This window comes from Alexandromys fortis, unplaced genomic scaffold, assembly GCF_014885135.2.
Source record: "Alexandromys fortis isolate MF-2015 unplaced genomic scaffold, M_Fortis_MF-2015_v1.1 scaffold_16, whole genome shotgun sequence".
Classification (NCBI taxonomy): Eukaryota; Metazoa; Chordata; class Mammalia; order Rodentia; family Cricetidae; genus Alexandromys; species Alexandromys fortis.
This window is the reverse complement of record NW_026067893.1, coordinates 17,562,549-17,583,538: the sequence shown is the minus strand read 5'-3', so window position 1 is coordinate 17,583,538 and position 20,990 is coordinate 17,562,549. Positions and strand designations below refer to the sequence as shown.

The 20,990-nt window shown below is 49.1% G+C and overlaps 1 protein-coding gene across 1 annotated transcript; it reads left to right on the top strand.

Annotated features, from left to right (window-relative positions):
• Positions 1-16,015: 16,015 nt before the first annotated feature.
• On the top strand, positions 16,016-20,056 carry Marveld1 (MARVEL domain containing 1). The gene is made up of 2 exons (XM_050148629.1): positions 16,016-18,056; positions 19,247-20,056. The coding sequence occupies exon 1, from the start codon at positions 16,156-16,158 to the stop codon at positions 16,675-16,677; it is 522 nt and encodes a 173-aa protein (XP_050004586.1). The 5' UTR covers positions 16,016-16,155; the 3' UTR covers positions 16,678-18,056; positions 19,247-20,056.
• Positions 20,057-20,990: the final 934 nt, after the last annotated feature.

The following is a 20,990-nucleotide window of genomic DNA, read 5'->3' as shown; positions in this document are numbered from 1 at the left end:
AAAAAAAAAAAAAGAAAATTTAAAGTAAAGACAGGCCTTTGTTTGTTCTTATGACACTCATTTCCCAGCAGCCTTCAGTTCCCAGCCAGGCTGCCCTCAGTGCTTCATAGGACTGATGGTAGCATTCGGACACACTGGGCAACTCTACATTTTATTGTTTTTGGTTGCGGGGCTTTCGTCTGCTTTTTCCAGTCAGTTCAGGACCTGGGAGGGTATTTGCATAAGAGAGTACGGGGCACGTATTTGCCCTTTTGTTTCATGCTCCAATTGCTTCAACCTGGTGCTGTTTTTACCCCGAGGAAAGTCTAGGAAAAGGTTTCTGCTTATTCTTCCTTAAACAAGTGATTGGACCTTTCTGTCCCTTGGCTTTCTTGTCTTTAAAATGGGAACGATTGAGGCTGGAGATACAGCTCGGTTGTAAAGTGTGACTTAGCAGGAAGACGTCAGGGGTTTGGTCCCCAGTGCTACAAAGTAATTCCATGTTTGATAAGAAATTTATTATGGGCGTGGCTGTACCAATGAAAGGAATCACTACAGGCTGAGAGCTTCAAACAGCCACAGACTGAAGTTTCTGGTTGTTGTTCAGTTTTTGTTGTTGTTGTTTTTTTTTTTTTGTTTTGTTTGTTTTTTTGAAAAACAGAGTTTTCCCTGTGTAACAGCCTTAGCTGTCCTGAAACTTGCTCTGTAGACCAGGCTGGCCTCAAACTCACAGAGATTCACCTGCCTCTGCCTTCCCAGTGCTGGGCTTACAGAGGTGCACCACCATTCTGGGTGTCCCTGAACTTCTGATTCTCTTGCAGTACTAGCTTATGTGGTACTGGGAATTGAGCCCAGAAATAAACACCTAGTCCCTTGACTGAAAATATTTGAAAAATATATGGGCTACAGATAAGTAGTAGGGTGCTTGCTTACGTTGTACATACAAGGTCTTATGTTCAACTAAGTCCTGGGATTTCAATAAAATAAAAATACTTTTATTTTGAGAGAGAAAAGGTATGAAAAAAATGTATAAACATGTATAGACATGTGTGTGTATGTCTGTATATCTGACATCTTTGCTTCATTAAACAAATGTTCCACAGCATAAACAAATGTAACACATGTTAAACTAATATTCTACAACAGTGCATTAATTGAGTGTAAAGACCTACCCTTGGGGCTGGAGAAATGGCTCAGAGGTTAAGAGCACTGGCTGCTCTTCCAGAGGTCCTGAGTTAATTTCCAGTAACCACATGGTGGCTCACAACCATCTATGAGATCTGGTGCCCTCTTCTGGCCTGCAGGCATACATGCTGACAGAATATTGTGTACATAATAAATAAATAAATTGAAAAAAAAGTCCCACCCTAAATATGGATGATATTATTTCATGGCTGGGGGTCTTGAACAGCATAAGCAGGAGGAAGTGGCCTGAGTACCAGAATTCGTTGCTCTCTGCTTCCTGCCTGCAGACCAGAAGAGGGCCGCATGCCTCAGGCTCTGATCACCAGGACTCCCTGCGGTGCTGGACTGGGCCATCAGTCTGGGAGCCAGAATAAACCCTTTCTCCCTTATGTTGCTTTTGCCAGGTACTGTGTCACAACTAGGGGAATAACTAATAACCAGCGAATGATATAAACAAATAGAAACTTGTTCTCTCTCACTGCCAGAGGTCTGGAGGCAGAGAGGCTTCAGGAATGACCTGGTCAATGGTGCAGTGGATTTTGCTTGCCATCCTGATGTACCATCTCTGCACACTGGCAATATTGACTCCCATAAACCAAAGAAGTTTTATGGGCAAGATTCAACCAGGACTCCATTTCTTCCTAAGCAGCATGGTTTTTATTTCTTTGTTGTACTGTTTTCTTTTTCTTTTTTTTAAATTATTATTTTAAGGCAAGATACTGCTATGTAGCTGTCTGGAATTTGAGATTCCCCTGCCTCAACCTCCCCAGCATTGGAATTACAGGTGTATACTCCCAGGCCTGGCCTACACATTTTTTCATGTACTATCTCTCTCTCTTTTTTTTTTTTTAACATAGCCCTGGCTGTCCTGGAACTCATTCTGCAGGCATAGACACAGAAAGAATATTGTATACATAATAAATATTTTTAAAAATGCATTTATGTATACAGTATTCTATCTGCATGTATGCCTGTAGGCCAGAAGAGGGCACCAAACCTCATTACAGATGCTTGTGAGCCACCATGTGGTTGCTGGGAATTGAACTCAGGACCTCTGGAAGAACAGCCAGTGCTCTTAATTGCTGCTGAGCCATCTCTTTAGTCCCAGCCTTTACCTTTCAGTTTGGCTTCTTCTGCTTCTTGTATTTATTCCTTCCCGTATCCCATGGCATGGTAGCCTGTTTTGTCTCAGCACTGAATAATATTCTACTGTGTGGTCACTGAAGGACATCTTGGTTGCTTGCAAGTTCAGGAAATAACGAATCAAATGTCTTTATGCACCACTGGGCAGGTTCGAATTCCTTTGAACACAATTACTGTAATAAGGTGATGCTGAGTTTTATAGGACACTGTCAGACTGCCTTTCAAAGCAGCTGCTCCATTTTGCGTCCCATGAGCCTCTGCTGCATCGCATCCTTGCCAGCATTTGGTGTGGCCATTGTTTTGGATTTATTACAACTATTATCATTTCCATTTTGATAGGGTCTTGCTTTGTAGATCTGCTGACCTCACACTGGCTGCCATCCTCCTGCCTCAGCCTCCCCAAAGCCCCACTGTACCCAGTTGTGGCTCTTGCTCACTTTAATGGGTACTCGTGGCATTGCATTGTTTTAATTCGCAGTTCCCTAATTACACAGGATGTTAAACGTCTTTTATAGGCTTTTTTGCCATCTTAAATCTTCTTGGTGAAGTTTCAGCCTTTTTGCTCTTTTTAAACAGAGCATTTATTTTTCATCGTTGTATTTTGAGAGTTCTTTATTTCAGCTGTCCTGTATGTCTTCTGTAAATCTTTCATCTTAGTTCCCATCTTGTCTTCTTGTCCCCTTGACAGAATTCATGCATTGATTTTAAATAATGAGGACCATTTTTCCTCAACTCTATCCATCAAATTTACCCTCACATTTCCTCGGCTGAACCTGGATCATATATTTAGTCTTAAATCATCCCAACAGAGATGCAGATTGCCACGATGATCCCGAGCCCATCCATCCCCATGTTTACCTCTGCGCACATTGCCATCTGATATCACACCAAATGCATCGCTAACAGGAACAAGAGGGAGTGGCTGGCAGGCAAGCCATTCCTGTTTACCACAGATACTGAGGGTGATGGATCTGGTAACCCATGAGGTCTAGTGTGAGAGACAGAGGCTTGTTCTTTCTACAGCCTGTACTTCTTAGACAGCCTTCTCTCTTTCTGGTCCAAATTCAAAACCAGCAGCCTTGGTAGAGACTCCACAAATGGCTTGGAATAGCGTGCTTTAGTATGGTAAATATTGTTTTTAACATTAAAGAGCAAACTTGCCAAGCACTGTGCCTCTTTTGTTGAGATAGTGTGAAGTGTAAAAGGCTTTCACCACAGAAAGCCCGATGTGTGACGTTGTGCGGGCACTGAGCCCCCTCCGAAGCATCCAGTCCCTGAATGCTGGTGGAGTTCATCTGCCACCCTTCAAATCATGCAAATAAACTAACGTATCAAAAGCACTTGTGGCTCCCTGGTAATCAGATCAACTCCAGGTAATACTGTCATCAGATAGGCAGCTGTGATGGTTGGTGCACTGGCAAGGCCATCAGCATCCATTCATGATGGAAGACAGAAGAACGGGCAGCATGACAGACAGCCTTTCTCCAGCTCTGAAGTCATGAACTGTGGTGCCAGAGATGAGGCTGTCCACTGTTACAAGTATGGACTCCTCCCACCAAAGCTGACTAAATACCTCTACTGTACTCCCCCAAATCACCATTCTCCAACGGGACCAGCAGGCCACATAGGGCAAATTTGTTGTAACTGCTGGATCACAAAAAGGTAGTTTTGTATTGATGACCACATATTAGCAAAAAGCAGCTTAAGCTAGGAGTAAGGGCTTACTTCGCCTGCCAGCTTGAGGATACAGCCCACCACGGCAGTGAAGACAGTAGGAGAGCAGAAGGCAGATGGTCCCATTGCATCAGCAGTCGGGAAACAGAGATGACTATGGGGGCTTGTGCTGGGTGGTTTTTTGTCGTCTCAACACAAGTGAAAGTCGTCAGAGTGGAGGGAACCTCAATTTAAAAAAAAATGCCTGGGGGCTGGAGAGATGGCTCAGAGGTGAAGAGCACTGACTGCTCTTCCAAAGGTCCTGAGTTCAATTCCCAGCAACCACATTGTGGCTCACAGCCATCTGTAATGAGATCTGGTGCCCTCTTCTGGCCAGCAACCATACAGACAGACAGAACACTGTCTTCATAATAAATAAATAAATCTTAAAAAAAAAAAAATGCCTGTATAGGATCGAGCTGTATGCAAGCCTGTAGAGCATTTATTTAAAATTAGTGATTGATGGGGGAGGGCCTAGTTAGTCCATTGTAGGTGGGGTCATCCCTGAGCTGGTGGTTCTGTAAGAACTGTGTTCTGTTTTGTTTTGTCTTTGTGACAGGGTTTCTTTGTAGCTTTGGAGCCTGTCCTGGAACTCACTCTGTAGACCAGGCTGGCCTCGAACTCACAAAGATCCACTTGTCTCTGCCTCCAGAGTGATTGATTAAAGGCGTGCGCCACCACAGCCCAGAAAGAACTGGGTTATTAAAGAACTAGATTCTATAAGAAGGAAGACTGAGCAAACCATAGGGAGCAAGTCAGTAAGCAGCAGCCCTGTGTGATCTCTGCATCAGTTCCTGCCTCCAGGGTCCTGCTCTGTTTGAGTTCCTGTCCTGGCTTCCTTCATGATGAACAGCTTTTCGGAAGAATAAGTCAAGTAAACTTTCCTCCCCAAGTTGCTTTGGTCATGGTGTTTTAGCACAGCAAGAGTAACCTTGACTATAAGACAGTGCTTAACTCTCATTGCCTTTTCTATTCAGTGTAGGACACAGCCCATGGGGTGGTCTTCCCTACATTCAGGAAGATCTTCCTTCTTCAGCTTACCTTCTCTGGAGGTACCCTTGCAGACATGTGTCGGTGTACCTGTTGTCCTCCTTTTTAAACTGTTGCTGCCTCTCAATCCCCAGCTGCAGCCTGAAGAAATTCTGTTTCCTCAGGCACCAACTCTTTCAAAGCTACCAAGGGAACTTAACTAAATCTCTGTTCCTCTAAAGAACTCAAGATCCAAGGTTTGAGGTGGAATTCTGCTCCTCAGAGAGGCTGAATAGCAAGTAGCTCGCCTCCTCTCACACTCACTTCTCTCCAGAAGCCCCCCCCCTTCTCTTCGCCCCTCCTTAAAAATCCCTTCTCCACCTGGCTCCTCCTGCCACTTCCTGTCAGCTAGCTGCTGACGCAACCTCCTGACCACAGGTGAATTTTATTTAATCAAACACATCTCTGCATCATTAAACAAATGTTCCAGAGCATAAACAAAAGTAGCACACCCTAAAATAACAACATGTACCTGGGAGGTCGTTCCAAGTCTAGCCAAGTAGACAGTGAAGTCATCACAGCTCCAGATCTGAGAATGCCTTCCTTGCCCGCGGTGTTTCCGGCTAGGACTGTCATCCACAGACTCAGAGGGGGCCTTTCCCACCATCATGGGTGTGTTAGTCATTTTCTGCTGGCGTGATGAAACACCATGACCAAGGCAACTTACAGAATCAAGGGTTTGTTTGGGCTTATGGTTCTAGAGGGAAAAATAGTCCCTAGTGGTGGCAGCAGGCAGCGGCCTGGTGGCTGGAGCTGAGAACTCACATCTTGAGCCAAAGGCAAGAAGTAGAGACCACTCTCAAAGTCTGTCTCCAGTGACAGGCTTCTTCCAACAAGGACACACCCCCTTCACCTCACCTTCCAAAGCACCCCTACCAACTGGTGACCAAGTGTTCAAATGCTTGTGACTCTTGATCACTCACACTGCCTCAAGGAGACTTCACTAATGAAAAGTGATGATTTTATTCTATATGATATAAGACAACATGCATAAATTTGATACATTATGGTTTCATTTTCACTTTAGGGACAAGGAAAGTGGCTTCCACATAGGCATAAGGACCTGAGTTCGAATCTTCAGAGTTCACGTGAAAACAGCCAAACGTGGTAGCATGCACCTGCAGTCTTGGTGCGAGAGGCAGAGGAAGGAGGATCCCTGAGGTTGCTGAACAGCCGGTCTAGCCAAACCGGTGAGCTCCAGTTTCAGTGAGAGATCTTGTCTCAACAATAATTGAGGGATAAAGAGATTTTCTGGGTGGTTAAGAGTACTAGATTCTCTTCAAGAGGACCTGGGTTCATTTCTTAGTACCCACATATGGCTCACGACCATCTTTAACTCCATTTCCACAGGGATCTAACACCTTCTGACTCTGAGGGTGCCAAGCTTGCGTGGATACATAGACCTACTTGCTGGGGAAAAAAAAGTCAAATAATAAAAAGAAAATAATAAGGTTGAAAGAAGGCTTCATGATTAAGAATGCTTTCTACAAAATCATGGTGATCAGAGTTCAGATCTCAGAACCCTGCTAGGCATGGTGGCACATGCCTTCAACTCCAGCAGGAGTTGAGGCAGGAGGATATCTGTGAGTTAAAAACTAGCCTGGTCTACATAGTGAGTGAGTTCCAGGGCAGTTCAGGGAAAGACCTTGCCTGCTTCTTTAAAACAGTTGAGAGTACCCCGGAACATCTGATGCCCCTTTCTGGGCATCTATGCATACATAGGCTCACCTGCACGTGTGCACAGACCCACAAATATATACACATATAAATAAATGATTTTTAAAAGATTCTGTCTTAGTCACTGTTCTACTGCTGTGAAGAGACACCATGAACACAGCAACTCTTATAAAAGAAAGTATTTAATTGGTGCTTGCTTACAGTTTCAGAGTTTTAGTCCAATACCACGAGGTGGCATATAGGAAGACATAGTGTTAGAGCTGGGAAGTTCCACACCTGGATCTGTAGGCAACAGGAGGGAAGAAAGACACCTCAAACCCATCCTCAGTGACACACTTCCTCCAACAAGATCACACCTACTCCAACAAGGCCACCCCTCCTACCTTTCAAATAGTGTGCCTCTCTGTTGACCAAGTATTCAAATCTATGAGCCTGTGGAGATCATTATTCAAATCACCACAAACATGATTTTAAAAATACGGTAGAGAGACAGGAAGATACCACCCAGAGTCAACCTATGGCTTCCATACACATGTATATACATATACACAAACATCTAGATGTGTACACACACAAAAACAGGCTTACCATTTTCTCAGTTACCGTGTGTGTGTGTGTGTGTGTCTGTGTGTGTGTGGTTTTGAGGAAATCTCATGTAGCCCAGGCTATCCTATAACTTGATTGTTACCTAGAATGACCTTGAACTCTCGTTCCTCCTGCCTCCATCTGCTAAGTGCTGGGGCTGTAGGAACATGAGGCGACCATAGGCAGGTCTCAGTTCCTTTTGTAACTGTCAGAGAGGCCAGCAGTCTCTTGCATATGCAGCCATGGACTCTAGACATAAGACGACTTGGAGTTAGGTTTTACCTAGATTAGCTCTGGCTGCCTTTTAAAATGTGCAATTATGGGCCTGAAGAGATATTCAGTGGCTAGGAGCACTGGTTGTTCTTCCGTGGGACCCTGGTTTGATTCCCAGTACCTATATGATAGCTCACAACTATTTGTAATTTCAGTTCCAGGGAATTTGATGCCCTCTTCTGGATTCTGCAGGCACTGCATGCACATTCTGCACAGACATACATGCAGGCTAAACACCCATACACATTAAATAAGTAAATAAAAATGTGTAATTATCTGGGCTGTGGTATCACATGCCTTTAATTCAAGCATTTGGGAGGTAGAGTTAGGCAGATCTCTGTGTGTTGGATGCCAGCCTGGTGTACACAGTGAGGTCTAAGACAGCCAGGGCTATGTAGAGACCCTGTCTCAAAAACAAACAAACAGGGGGCTGGAGAGATGGCTCAGTGGTTAAGAGCATTGCCTGCTCTTCCAAAGGTCCTGAGTTCAATTCCCGGCAACCACATGGTGGCTCACAACCATCTGGAATGAGGTCTGGTGCCTTCTTCTGGCCTGCAGACATACACACAGACAGAATATTGTATACATAATAAATAAATATTAATAAACAAACAAACAAACCAAAAAGTGTAATTGTATCACATAGTATAGACATTTATACTATGTGTGGCAATTTCAAAAAACAAACTCCAGGCCACTGGTGAAGTGATTCGGTGGGTAAAAGGTTTGCTGTACAAGTTGAATTTGGTCCCTGGTACCTATCTATCTAAAGGTGTAGAGACAGCGCAGTCATACAGTTGTCCTCTGACTGCACGTACGCTGTGGCACATGTGCCCACGCCCATTGTACACGCACAATAATAATAACTGGGGGGAAAGGCAAAGTTATGTTCTGTTTCTTTGGGCCAGGAGGTCGTTGCTCAGGAACTGACACATCTGCCCCTGGTGGGGAGGTGGCATTGTTTCTTGGAGTCTGCAGACTTGACAATGCAGGCTCTTCCAATCCCGTTTGAGGTGTTGGCTGATTCTACTTCCTGTAACTGTGGGACAGACTAAGCCCTAACTGATTTCTTGCCAGCTGATGGCTACTCCCAGCAACCAGAGGCTTCTGGAAAGTTCCATGATCCCTGGCCACCCCAGCTTCCCCAAACTGTTAATAAGGAATGTCCCTAGAGTGTGTCTACTCACAAGCCAGAGTCCTGCAGGACAAACTGTCACCATGTGTGCCATTTACCGTTACCAATTATAGGTCCCATCCCTACTCCAAGAGAAGAGGCACCACAAAAGCATGAGTATTTGGAGACTGATGTCACAGGGAGCCACATTCCTGTCTGTCTGTCACATTCAAGCAAAGAGAATTATTTTTCAAAACCAGGGCATCCCCTAAGGTGCCCAGCAGTACTGCCAGGCCGTATAGTGTGGGTTGATCAGAAACTACAGCAGCTCAAGCCGGGTGATGGTGGCGCACGCCTTTAATCCCAGCACTCGGGAGGCAGAGGCAGGCGGATCTCTGTGAGTTCGAGACCAGCCTGGTCTACAGAGCTAGTTCCAGGACAGGCTGCAAAGCCACAGAGAAACCCTGTCTCGAAATAACAAACAAACAAAAAACAAAAACAAAAACAAAAAACAAACAAACAAAAAAAACTACAGCAGCTCAAAGGAGACAGGATGAGTGAGTCCTCCCAGAAATGAAGCCTGGGCTATGCCAGGAAGGGAAGAATTCCAGGGAGCCAAGGTTCTAGTCAAGGTTAGGTAAAGCATGGATGGGCATTCAAAGAGGGAAGTCCCAGGTGCCCATCATGGCCTGGGACCCACAGACTGCACCAGGCTGTAGCAGTTCTGAGGGTTTTCTGTTGTATATGTGTGGTGTTTTGTACATGTTGAGTGGCTTGGTCTACCTGAGTTGTTACAATAAGACATCACAGACTGTAGCTTCTAAGTAAGATGGTGTCAGCCAGTTTCTTATCTGGGAGGACTTGTTTCCTGCTTCATAGATGGCACCAAATCCTGCTGTGTCCTTGTAGTATGAATTCTAATTGTTCTTAATAATAAAAACCCTGGGTCAGCTATGAGGAGGTGAAAGCTGAAAGATCAGAAAAGCAGAGCAGCCAGACACTAGAGAGACTTTTTACCTCTACGCATGCTCAGACCAAAGTGGTGATCCTGTCCTCAGACCCTGCCTCTTCAGACTGACTGCATCTCTTCAGACTGCTATCTCAGATTACCTCCTAGGGCCTGTCTCCTCCCATCTTACATTCCTCTCTCTGCCCAGCCCTATCACTTCCTGTCTCTACCTCCCTGGTCGTGGAATTAAAGGTATGAGCCACCCCACCTGGCTCTGTTTCACTTTGAGACTGTTCAATTTGGTGTTGCCCAGGGTGGCCTTGAACTCACAGACATCCTTCTGCCTCCTGAGTCCTGGGATTAAAGATGTGTGCCACCACTGCCTGGCCTCTAGTGGCTTAGCTGTGCACTCTGATCTTCAGACAAAGCTTTATTTGTTAAGACACAAACAAAATATCGCCATATGCCCTCTCAGGAGCTCTCAGGAGCCCCTGTTATGAAAACATTTATCCTCTGGGTGCTATGTTGAGAGGTGGGATCCTACCATGTGACCAGGTTATGAAATGGACATATTGCCATTCTCATCCAGTTGGGGTCTCCCACAGAACTGGATTAGTCCCTGTGAGAGTTATAAACAGTTATAAAGTAGTCTGCCCACTCCACACATCCATTCACCTTTCTGTTTGTTCACTATGGCTTGAGGCAGCTGTCGCCCTCAGCAGATGTGGGTGTTCAGACAGAGACTTCCTAGCTTTCAGAACCAGGAGCCGGCATAAGCTTTTCCTTACCAACTGTCCCCTTCGAAGTGTCCTGGTCCAGTACGAGATGGACTAAGACACTGGATGTGTCTGTCTGTGAAGATGCGGACGGGGCAAGGATGAGAACTGGGAGGCTGACTGGAGCAGATGCTCCCCCATCCCCACCCAGTGTGGGCAGACTCCCAATCAGGTGCAAGTCTGACCAGCACAAAAAGCCTGATCCTCCTGGAGTAATGAATGCTGGTGCCCTTTCAGCAGGCCTCCAGCCAGCCAACTGCTTGTCAGTCTCTGGCCTCCCGCCAGCCAATGCTTGTCAGCCTCTGGAATCCTGTGAGCTGATTTCTTGTGATCTCTCTCTCCCTCCCTCTCTCCCTTCCCTTCCCTCCTCTCCCCCTCTCTCTCTTTTCTCCCCTCCTTCCTCCTCCCCACTCTCTCTCCTCTCTCCTCCCCGCCCCCTCTCTCCTTTCTCCCCATTGTCTTGAGTGTTTCTCTGGAGAACCCCGCCTGGCACAAGGTTCCTCTCTCCACTCCAGCTTCCTCTGGTTTCCCGGAATTTCTGCTCCCCACATATTTGTGTCACATGTTCCTTGGTCACCTGAGCCTGAGTCCCAATGGGATCAGCTACTAACCCAAATCACAGGAAAATGATTCTGGGGGGCACCACCATGGGAAAGAAATGGGGCAGGAGAAGTCAGCATCGAGTCTTATCTTATAGAGCCTCCAACATCAGGAGCTCTATATCAGCAAGGGCTGAGGCAGGTAAGAGTGGAGGACTCAACTCCCAAAACCCTGTAGCCTTACTTGGTCCATGACCTATCAGCTAGGTGGTTCAGGCTATGTCTCTCTGGTAGCTTGCATGACTTTGATGTCTTTGGGGCATGGCAGCAGTTTTATTCCACTTGAGTAGGCTAGGGAGGTTCCTTGGGGACAGAGTAGAGTTAGGGTGGTGTCTTTAGACAGGGTTTCCTAGTAACTATGGAGTCAGTCCTGGAACTTGCTTTGTATACCAGGCTGGCCTCGAACTCACAGAGATCGGCCTGCCTCTGCCCCCAGAGTGCTGGGTTAAAGGCATGTGCCAACATCGCCTGGCACTTTTCCACCTCTTTTAGAGAGTTCAGTGATGACCTGAGACTGGAGGCCAAGTGGACATAGAAAGGAGGCCACATTTGGCTTTTTCTGAGTGCTCAGAGTGTGTATGTCTTAGGACAAGTCTCCTGTGGGGCTGGCCTTCCTGGGAAGTTTCTGGTTAAAGTGGATCTGGAGACTGAGGGCAGCTGTAGTGATTCCTAGTGTCCACAGATGGAGATTGAGTTCCTCGCTCAGCCTCTCTGAGTCTCCCTGTCCTCCTGCCACATGGAGATAATGGAACCGGCAGTCACATGTGTTTTAGGGGATGCAGGTAGCACTCCGGGAAGAGCACCGTTGAGCTCCAGCATTGCCGGCCAGGTCCATCTTCCTGCATTAAAGGGTGAGGTGGGATCCAGGGACACCCCCATCCTGAGGTCCCATAGCAGGAGAAACACACACCAGGCAGAACCAGGTCCCCCAAGTGTGGATCTCAAGACGGGCCTGTATACCCACCCCTCCTCTCAGAGTTCTGCCTGGCTCCATTGACCCATCTCCAGGCATTTGGGCCTTTCTCTTTCCCACCACACAGGGAAAGAGTTTCATCTTCTCCCAGACTAATGCCAAAGTCCCAGATACACACGGTGATGAAAGCCTACATCTGGTGACCAGATGTGTGAGTTAGGTTTCTTTCTCGTGCGCCGTAGCACACTAGGTAATTGGATAATCTGTGAAACCCTCCTGTGCTTCAGTTTCCCCAGATGTGTGAGTGAGTTTTCTTTCTCGTGAGCTGTAGCACACTAGGTGATTGGATGATCTGCAAAACCCTCCTATGCTTCAGTTTCCCCATTTTGAATTTTTTTAAAGATTTTATTTATATATTACGTAGATTTTATTTATATATTATGTATAGAACATTCTGTTGTATGTTGTGCCTCCATGTATGCCTGCATGACAGAAGAGGACACCAGATCTCATTACAGATGCTTGTGAGCCACCATGTGGTTGCTGGGAATTGAACTCAGAACCTCTGGAAGAGCAGCCAGGCCTCTTAACCGCTGAGCCATCTCTCCAGCCCCCCTGAAGGCAGTTTTTAAAGTGCCTGTCTCACAGAACTGTTGTGGGAGGTGAACCAGGCAAGGGTGGAAAGCAGTCTGCACTGCCTGGTGCCCTGTGGTGTCAGATCTTCCTCTAGGGTTTTTCCCACTCCTCCCTGAGCCTTTCGGCCAGGCAATTCCCAGCTGCAATCAGCGAGGGCCTGCGGGACTCCATTAACACCTGCAGGCCTCTTTTTTAAGGCATGATTTTAGGGACAACAGTGAGTCTCTGGGGACCTTGTGGTTCCTATCTGACTAGCTGATATCCCATGGGGTGAGTAGGGGCTAGGCTGAGACTTGCTATTCAAATTCCTTCAGCACTTGTCCAAGACCGGAATGTTGTCACTAGCTCCTGCCTCCATCAGACTGCTTGGCTTCAGAAAGGGCCCGGGGACCCCTTGAGTGCCTAGATTAACAAACTCAGGACTTGCCTAACTACAAACTCTCCACTTTGGAGAAACATTTTGCCTTATCCCTTGAAGTTACAGGCTGAACACACACTGAGAGAGATTATTGGGGAAAGAACAGTCATGCTCTTGTAGTCTTGGCATACCCAGTGTGTATGTGGTGGGGCAGCCAGCAAGCTCGGGGCCCCTGGGGATAGCCACTCCCAAGGTCTTTCCTTCCTTCTGGGATGAACACTACTCACCCTCCATGACACCTGTGACTGAAAATTCCCAGACTTCTCCCCGTGATACTCTCCCCTCTTCTTCTGTAGTTTACTTATGACCCTTTTCCTTGTCTTTTGTGTTCACAGCTGTCCCTTAGCAACCAGCAGAGTGCCAACACTTGAGAATAGGAGCGGGTCCTCTTTGTTCCTGCTTTCACAACCACACGTTTGCATCTGCCAGGTGCTTAGACTAGATTCATTGAATTGGACAGAATCAAAGCTTTTCTTCAACGCATGGTTGCACTCTTCCAGAAAGTCTGCTCCACTGCCTCTTGGAATATTCTCAAGATTCCTGAGGCTAAAAATATCCTTCCAAAGCTATTGAAGGACTCTACCATGTAAGGAGCCCAGTTGAGACTCCCAAAGTTGAAAGTTTATGCCCACCAGGTGGCGCCCTAACCCACATGTCTCCAGATGCTTTTTTAAGAAGATGGAAGAAGAATTCTCTTCTCTTCCTCCTATTGTCCTATAGGCTCTCTGCTCACAGAAATGCCCTCCGCAGTCCAGCAGCCAGATCCAGCTGCTAGGAGCAAGTCAGAGTCTCAGCCCTAGTCAAGGGCACCGAGTGCATCCCTCCAGGTGCTGCTGAGTTAGGATCGTGCGTGCAGGTTTGGATTCCAGTATGACACAGACTCTGCTTCTTTGGGTGAATCCCTTTTCTGGGTCCCTGCAAGAGTAGAAAACAAAACATGGATAAAATGTAAAAATACTTGGATTGTAGAGGAGGAGTCAGCTTCACCCGGGTCCTCCTGAGTGTTCATCAGCTCCTAGGACAAGGTCTTCTGCTTCAACCTTCGGAGCCTGCCTGTCCTTGTCAGTGGATCAGGGCTAAGAACAAGTATCTCACAGTGTTTGGTAACCAACAACTGGATCAGTAAATACAACTTCTTGCCACAGGGCCTAACACAGTAAACATTCTGTTGCCAGGACCACGTATATTCTGTGTTCCTGGCCTCTAAAATGGCACTCGGTTTTTACTAAGCACTCATTGTGTGCCTGCTGCACAGGTGATCAGATGCAGCGGGCTATGCAGCCCCTCCTCCATGCGCAGTCACGGGGTAGCAGCGGAGCAGTAGTGGGCTGACTCCAGGGCTCTGCTGTCATACGGTTGGTGTGGTTGTTACGCACCACGATTTAAGCATTTGCATTTGGAGCGTTCCTGGTAGTGTATACAGGCTGGGGGTGGCAGTGACAGGCCAAACCTTTTTTCTTCAAAGTAGAGCCAGGCTGCTGGAAAGGGATCTGCTGTGCCAGGCCAGGGGGGACACTGAGTTAAGTAAGAAACAGGATATGAAGGGGGAGCTCTACAGCGTAGAATCAGCAGGAGGTATGATGCAGGCATTGTCCCGTAGGAATGTGGCTTGCTTAGGTCCAGTACTGTTCCTATAACCACTCCACAGTCAGCTCCATTTATATGTACTAAGGGGCTCTATATGCCAGGCTCAGGCAATGATGGGTAAGATCGGCTAGCCCACAGTTTTTGACATAGCAGACTCAAGAACCACTGCAGGGGAATGGTTCAAATGGAGGCCTAGACAAGCAAATAATTATCAGTCTGCCAGCTAAGGAAGGTTTGGGAAATAAAGGGCCTTCTGAATTCATGTGGGCAACTTGCAAGAAGAGACGGAGTTTGGGCAAGGGTGGGGGAAGGAAGTGGAAAAAACAAGAAATTGGAACTTGGTTGGGGACAGATTATGCAATCGATGCCACATTGACATGGCACAGTGCCATCCTGTGCTCAGTGAGGAAAAGCGCTGCTAAGAACAGGTCTGTTTCAGCACTAAGATTGGCGCCTGTGGGGAGAGGGGAGTGAGAAGAAGCTCTCACTGCTTTCCTGGTCTGAACCCCTCTAGACTTCAGGAAAATGAAGAAAATGACTGTTCTAATTGCTTGTGTTGTTGGCGGCTTACCCGAGAATACATGTAGAACACGGGCTATGTAATGCCAATACACCTTGGCATCAGAGGGCTCTCTGCCATCTGGGTGAATAAACACACAGGATATGCTGTCTCTTAGACCTGGGTCTATGTCCTGGCCATGTTAGGTGGCATATTTTTAATCTAAGCAAGACACAAAGATGGCTAGGAAGGAATGGCCGAAAGTGCTTGGCATTGCTATGTTCTGTGAGCTGTAGGTGAGGCAGCCGGGCCTCCAGTAAGCGACGGATCCTTACTCTGAACAAGAGAATTTCATAGCTAGACAGTCTGAGCTCATCTTTGGACAGGACGAGTTTGTAGTGGACAAGTCCAGGGTATTGAGGGTGTCCCAGAGAGGGAACAGCTGTCAGTCCAGGCCTCCTGCTCACTTATGGCACCCAGGCATGGGAGGCCTCCATGGGAGAGACTTATGTCTCCCAGCTCCTATGAGATGTGTTAATCAAGGGGGGTTCGGACACAGGCTATGAGGACGCTGTTTGTAGACAGTTTCCTTCTCGAAGACTAGCCAAGGCCTGCGAGGCAGGGCGAGCTGGGGTGGCTCCAGATGTGGCAAACTTGACCCAGCAGCGAGGGCAGCCCGGGGAGGGGGAGGAGGGAAGGCCTGCCAAGGGCTAGGGGGTGCGGGCCTTCGGCCTTGGCTGGAGGCTGAAGGATGGGAGCGGAGGAAAAAGGGGGGGGGGGGAGCCAGGGTGAAGGGCGACGTCAGGAAGCCGAGAGGCGCGAGCAGGGGTGGAGACCAACGAGGGGACGGCCAAAGAGCGGGTAGGAGGGCTGGAGAGAGCGAGAAGAAAGAGGAGGAGAGAGGGAAGGAAGAAGGGTGGCGAGGAGAAGCAGCGCTTAGGACCCGGAGCAGAGGGAGGCGCGCAGGCCGCAGCGGGAGCAGCGGTGACAGCAGGCTCGGGGCCGGGCCGCCCCAGCGAGCAAGGCGCAGCCATTCCGCTTCTCGGGGCGCCACCACCGCCGCCACCGCGCCCGGGAGCCATGCTCCCGCCACCCCCGCGCCAGCCACCGCCCCAGGCGCGCTCGGCCCGTGGATCCCTGCGCCTGCAGCGGGCCTTCCTGCGCGGCCCGTGGGGCGTGCTGCGTCTGCTGCAGCTGCTGGCGGGAGCCGCCTTCTGGATCACCATCGCCACCAGCAAGTACCAGGGCCCGGTGCACTTCGCGCTCTTCGTGTCCGTGCTCTTCTGGCTGCTCACCCTGGGGCTCTACTTCATCACGCTGCTGGGCAAGCAGGAGCTGGTGCCCGTGCTGGGCTCGCGCTGGCTCGTGGTCAACGTGGCACACGACCTGCTGGCCGCCGCTCTCTATGGCGCCGCGACGGGCATCATGATCGACCAGACGCAGCGCCACAGCTACTGCAACCTCAAGAACTACCGGCTGCCTTGCGCCTACCATGCCTTCCTGGCGGCCTCCGTCTGCGGCGGCCTCTGCCTCGGCCTCTACCTGCTCTCGGCGCTCTATGGTTGTTGCCGTCGCTACCAGGGCAAGGATGAGGTGGTGTGAGGCCGCCCGCTCCCCACTGCGGCCCAGATCGGTGCGGGGATCCCTCCCGAGACCCTCCTGCCGCTGCCCCGTGCCGGTGCGCCCCTGCACCCTCTCCCTGTCTGTGTTTCCACTACCCGCGCCCTGGATCCCCGACGTTCAGTTCCAATCTGACTGCTGCACCGCAGCTCAGCCCAGCCATCAGCTTCCAGGGACCAGCGCAGCTATCCAAGGCCCTGACGCACACACTCAGACGGGCTGCCTCAGGCGAAGCCTTGAAGTCCCTCTCCCCATTCCTTGTCTAGAGCTAGACGTGGACAGGCGCCGCTGCTTAGATCCGGGGGAAGCTCCCAAATTGGAACCAGTCTTTGGCCTGCACCACTGCCCCTCCCTCCTGCCCTGCAGTTGGAAGAGCATCCCTTCCCTGCCCCCTCTCCCAGCCTGGGGTGCTGTAGAATACAGCCAGGCAGCTGCCAGCGGAGCTGGGGACAGGCCTTAGCTGGTGCTGGAATGAACTACGTCTTTAGTTACACTTTGGATCTCTCCCTGCGCAGCCCTACTTCATCGAAGTCTTTGGGTGGGGCGAGCTACAGGAGTGGTGGATAGCGAAAGCCCGCTGGCTGTACCTTAGTAAACATTGCGAGTCTCCCTGCATTTTCCCTTGAGGTTCATTCAGATCAGGCCAAAAGTACTAACTTCTCTCGTCTCTCAGATGTTATTCACCAGCTTCTGCTGCACCCCGCCCTTAAATATGTTTGTATTAGGGATCCTATATGACCAACAACGATTGTTAAGGTGATGCCCATCCCTTTGGGGACCCAGATCCCGCGCTTGGGAACAGCTATTTTAAGATAAGAACCACACCCTTTCCTCTAAAGCAGTATGTTCTCTAGGGAGCCAGTCAGGTACTACCTCCAATAGAAGGCAAATGGGTCTGTCAGTGGTGCTGTCTTCCCCTGAAGATTCGCAATGCCAGCAGGAGGTCTCAGAAATCCCGAAGGTCCACGCCCACACGTGGTCATTTAGTTTACTAAGTTACTACTACTGGGCTTGAGCCATTCCCACCCCAAGATTGCCCCGTGCTGTGTAGGTCATTGCCGCAATTTGACCCACTGAAACTAGGAAACTCCTCTTTCGCTGGGAGTTTCTCTAACTGGGGGGTCCACCCAATGACAAAAGAGCTGGATGTCCTTCACCAGCCAGAGACCTGAGGACTGTTGAATATTCTTTCACATCGCGGGGGAAAAATGAAGCGAAGGTTGTCCAGGTGGTTTCCCGGTCAAAATGGCCATCACTCGTAAGAGATCCCAGCACTGACTCTGAGCAGCTGGTGGGGTGAGCTCTGCCACCATATTGAGAACTCTCTGGACCTGGGGTGGATAGCTGGTGCCACCTCTAAGGTAAGACATTTTTGGATAACTGGGAAGTGTCATCAGCCTGTGAACAGAAAGCACGGTGCCAACTCCGTTTCCCAAAATGAAAGCGATTTTACTCAAAGCAGGTAGGAAGAGTGACGGTGATAAGCGCCGTGGTAACCATGGGTTAGACGTTGCGAAAATTCGTTGGTTTTGCTAACCCTACAAAGGTCTAGTTACAAGCACAAGGAGCTAGGGCACCGCCTGTTAGAGACAGCCCGGTGTTCCTGTCGTGTGGAGGATGCATGTATCACGGAGCCGCACTCGGCCCTCGCCTGTGCATTTCAAGCTCCGTGTGGAGGTGTTGGGTTTGTCTGCTGTGGGTGTGAAGGCAGTGGTTGGAGTGGAGTTTCAGTTTTATCTTGCGCTTTCTGAAGCCCTACTGTGTGGATATGCTGCCTGAATGCATGCGTTCTCTGTGTAGTACATCAAAGCCCAGAGTCCTTGGTATAACGAGTAAAGGAGGCTGGCTCTGAAGCTGACAGCCAGCTTCTTCCACACTATGAATAGTAAGGCTCAATACATATTTGATGTGGCTAATATTTTTTTTCTGGGGCTAAGGCTGTGGCGTGATGGTAGAATAATGAACAGTATGTATGAGGCCCTTGGTTCATGACTGAGTATAAGAAATATTTTTTCCTAAATTGGTAAAATATGCATGACCTAAAATTTACCCTTGTAACCAGCTTTCAGGGCAGTTTGGTGTCAGTAAAGACAGTTACACAACTACACAACCATCACCACCATGTATCTCCAGGACAGTTTCATCCTGGAAAAGTCTGTACCCACTAGGATTTTGGGAGTTTGGTTGGGTATGCTCACACAGGCATATAACTCTAGCATGTTGGAGATTTTGGAGGGCGAATTATGAATTCAAGGGCAGCCTGGGCTACATAATGATTTCCAGGCCAGCCCCAGTTACATAGTACGACCCCATCCTCTAAAGAAACAAAACAACAAAAGAAACATTGGGGGGGAGGGGTTGCTGGGTTTTTTTCCTGTCTGGGAAATCCTCTCTGATGCTCTTCATTGTCTTAGGCTAGCTCAACTGCCACGCTCCACAGAGGGTGACTTTCCCTCCAACCAGAGTCAGTAGCAGTCTGTGCCTGAGGTGGGCTTTGTTGGGTCATCTTAGGACACCTTGCTAGCCAGTGACTTTTGTTCTTATGTTGCAGGTTTTTGTGTTGCTAAGGCCTCAACGACTCCACTGTGGTTAAGCTGCCACAGCCCTGCCTACTTGGCTACACTGGTTTACCCGGGGCCATCAGAAGGTTTGGGAGTCTCCACTGCCGTGGGCCAGGTTTAAAACAAGAAGTCTCTCCTTTACACTGCGTGGTGGAAGAGCCGCGGTGGGGAAGGCTGATTTCTTTCCTGATGCGAGAGGACTCCCGATTTTCCTACATTATAATTTTGGGCACAAGATTCTAGACACTTGGGACTGATCTCTGCCCATTCCCAAAACGATGAGTCTCAATCCCAGCTCGCATCCTTTACCTGTTTGTCTTTTGTAGATCATTAAGCTCAGGTCCTATTCCCTGAGGAGCTCAGCCCCAGGGCTCCGGGTCTGTGGCAGGTGACCTTATCAGGGGCACACATCTTGGCCTTGCCAGCGGTGCCTCATCTACCCAGATGTGCCTGGAGCATTCCAGAGCTCAGTAGCTCTTCCTGATGTGCCTTCAGCTTGGCCTCCAGCAGCTTGGTGGTCCCTCAGTCTGCCACGCGTGAGAAGGATGGATGGGACTGCTGGGCCACCTGCCTTTCCTCAAATGCCACAGAATGACCAGCTATGTGGCCTGGAGCATTTGGATACTGGCAGTAGTCTCCTGGGCATACCTCTCTGATACCAGGACCCGGGCCAGGCCAAGACCACCCAGACAGCTCCCAACTACAAGTCTGGGGGCTCTTATGGGCCCAGGGGACACTTTCAATAGTATGCACAAAGGCCAGGAAGGGGTGGGTTTTGTTATAGGGAGGGTGACTGGAGGGAGGGGCCATGTGCCTTATGCATTAGTGTAGTCCTGGTTACCCCAGGATGCTTTCTGGAATAAAGTTTGGTTTGTGTGATCTTCTGTTTTCATTTTATATGCTAGTCCTCTGTGGTAACTTCAGCTGGGTTCCCCTAGCAACCCACCCCGGCCTTCTAAGGGGAAGGGAAAATGAGCTCACAGGTTTCCACTGTGGTTAGTAGGGGCCCCCGAGGGCAAGCTCCAGAGAGGGACACTCTGTTTTTTGTCAGTGCTGAAGGGAACTGCGGAGGTTTCCTCCCTCCTGTCTGCTCTCTGCTGGCCCCTGTTTATGGATGCCACTCCCTGTCAGCCTGGAAATGACTGTTGTCGAGCCTGTAGGGTCCTGTTCCGGTCCAACCCCATCACACAGACAATGAATCAGTCCAGGGCACAGAGGCGCCTGGAGCCCCTGCCATGGTTTGTTCCTGCTGTGCCTGGCCTGGCCTGTGGCTCTGACCCCCGGAGGTTATTGGCCAGCTGTTCCCTGCTGACGGAGATGTCCCAGAATATTGAGTCTTGGAGCAGAAGGGAGCAACTTCTTGGGTTCCTCCTGCTGTTGGGGAACAGGATCCCACTGTCAGAGCCTACGAGCCCAGTTGGGATCCGATGCCAATGCCGTGTGTTCTCCAAGCCTGCCTGCTCTTGCGGAGACCCTCCTCTGGTGTGAAAGGCATGCATGTTCCCGCCTCCCTTCTCCTTTTGTCTTGGTTCGGCGTTTCCAGAGTGAAGGGAAGTGTCACCTGCTGCAGAGCCCACCCACCCCTTTCTGCCTTTCTGTGTCTTTGTGTGTCTGTGTGTACACATGTACGGGTAAGCATGCGCGTGGAGGCCAGAGTTGACTTCAGATGTCCTCCTCATCTTCCGTAATTGCTTCTCCACTTAAAACAAAACAAAACAAAACATATAATCTCAC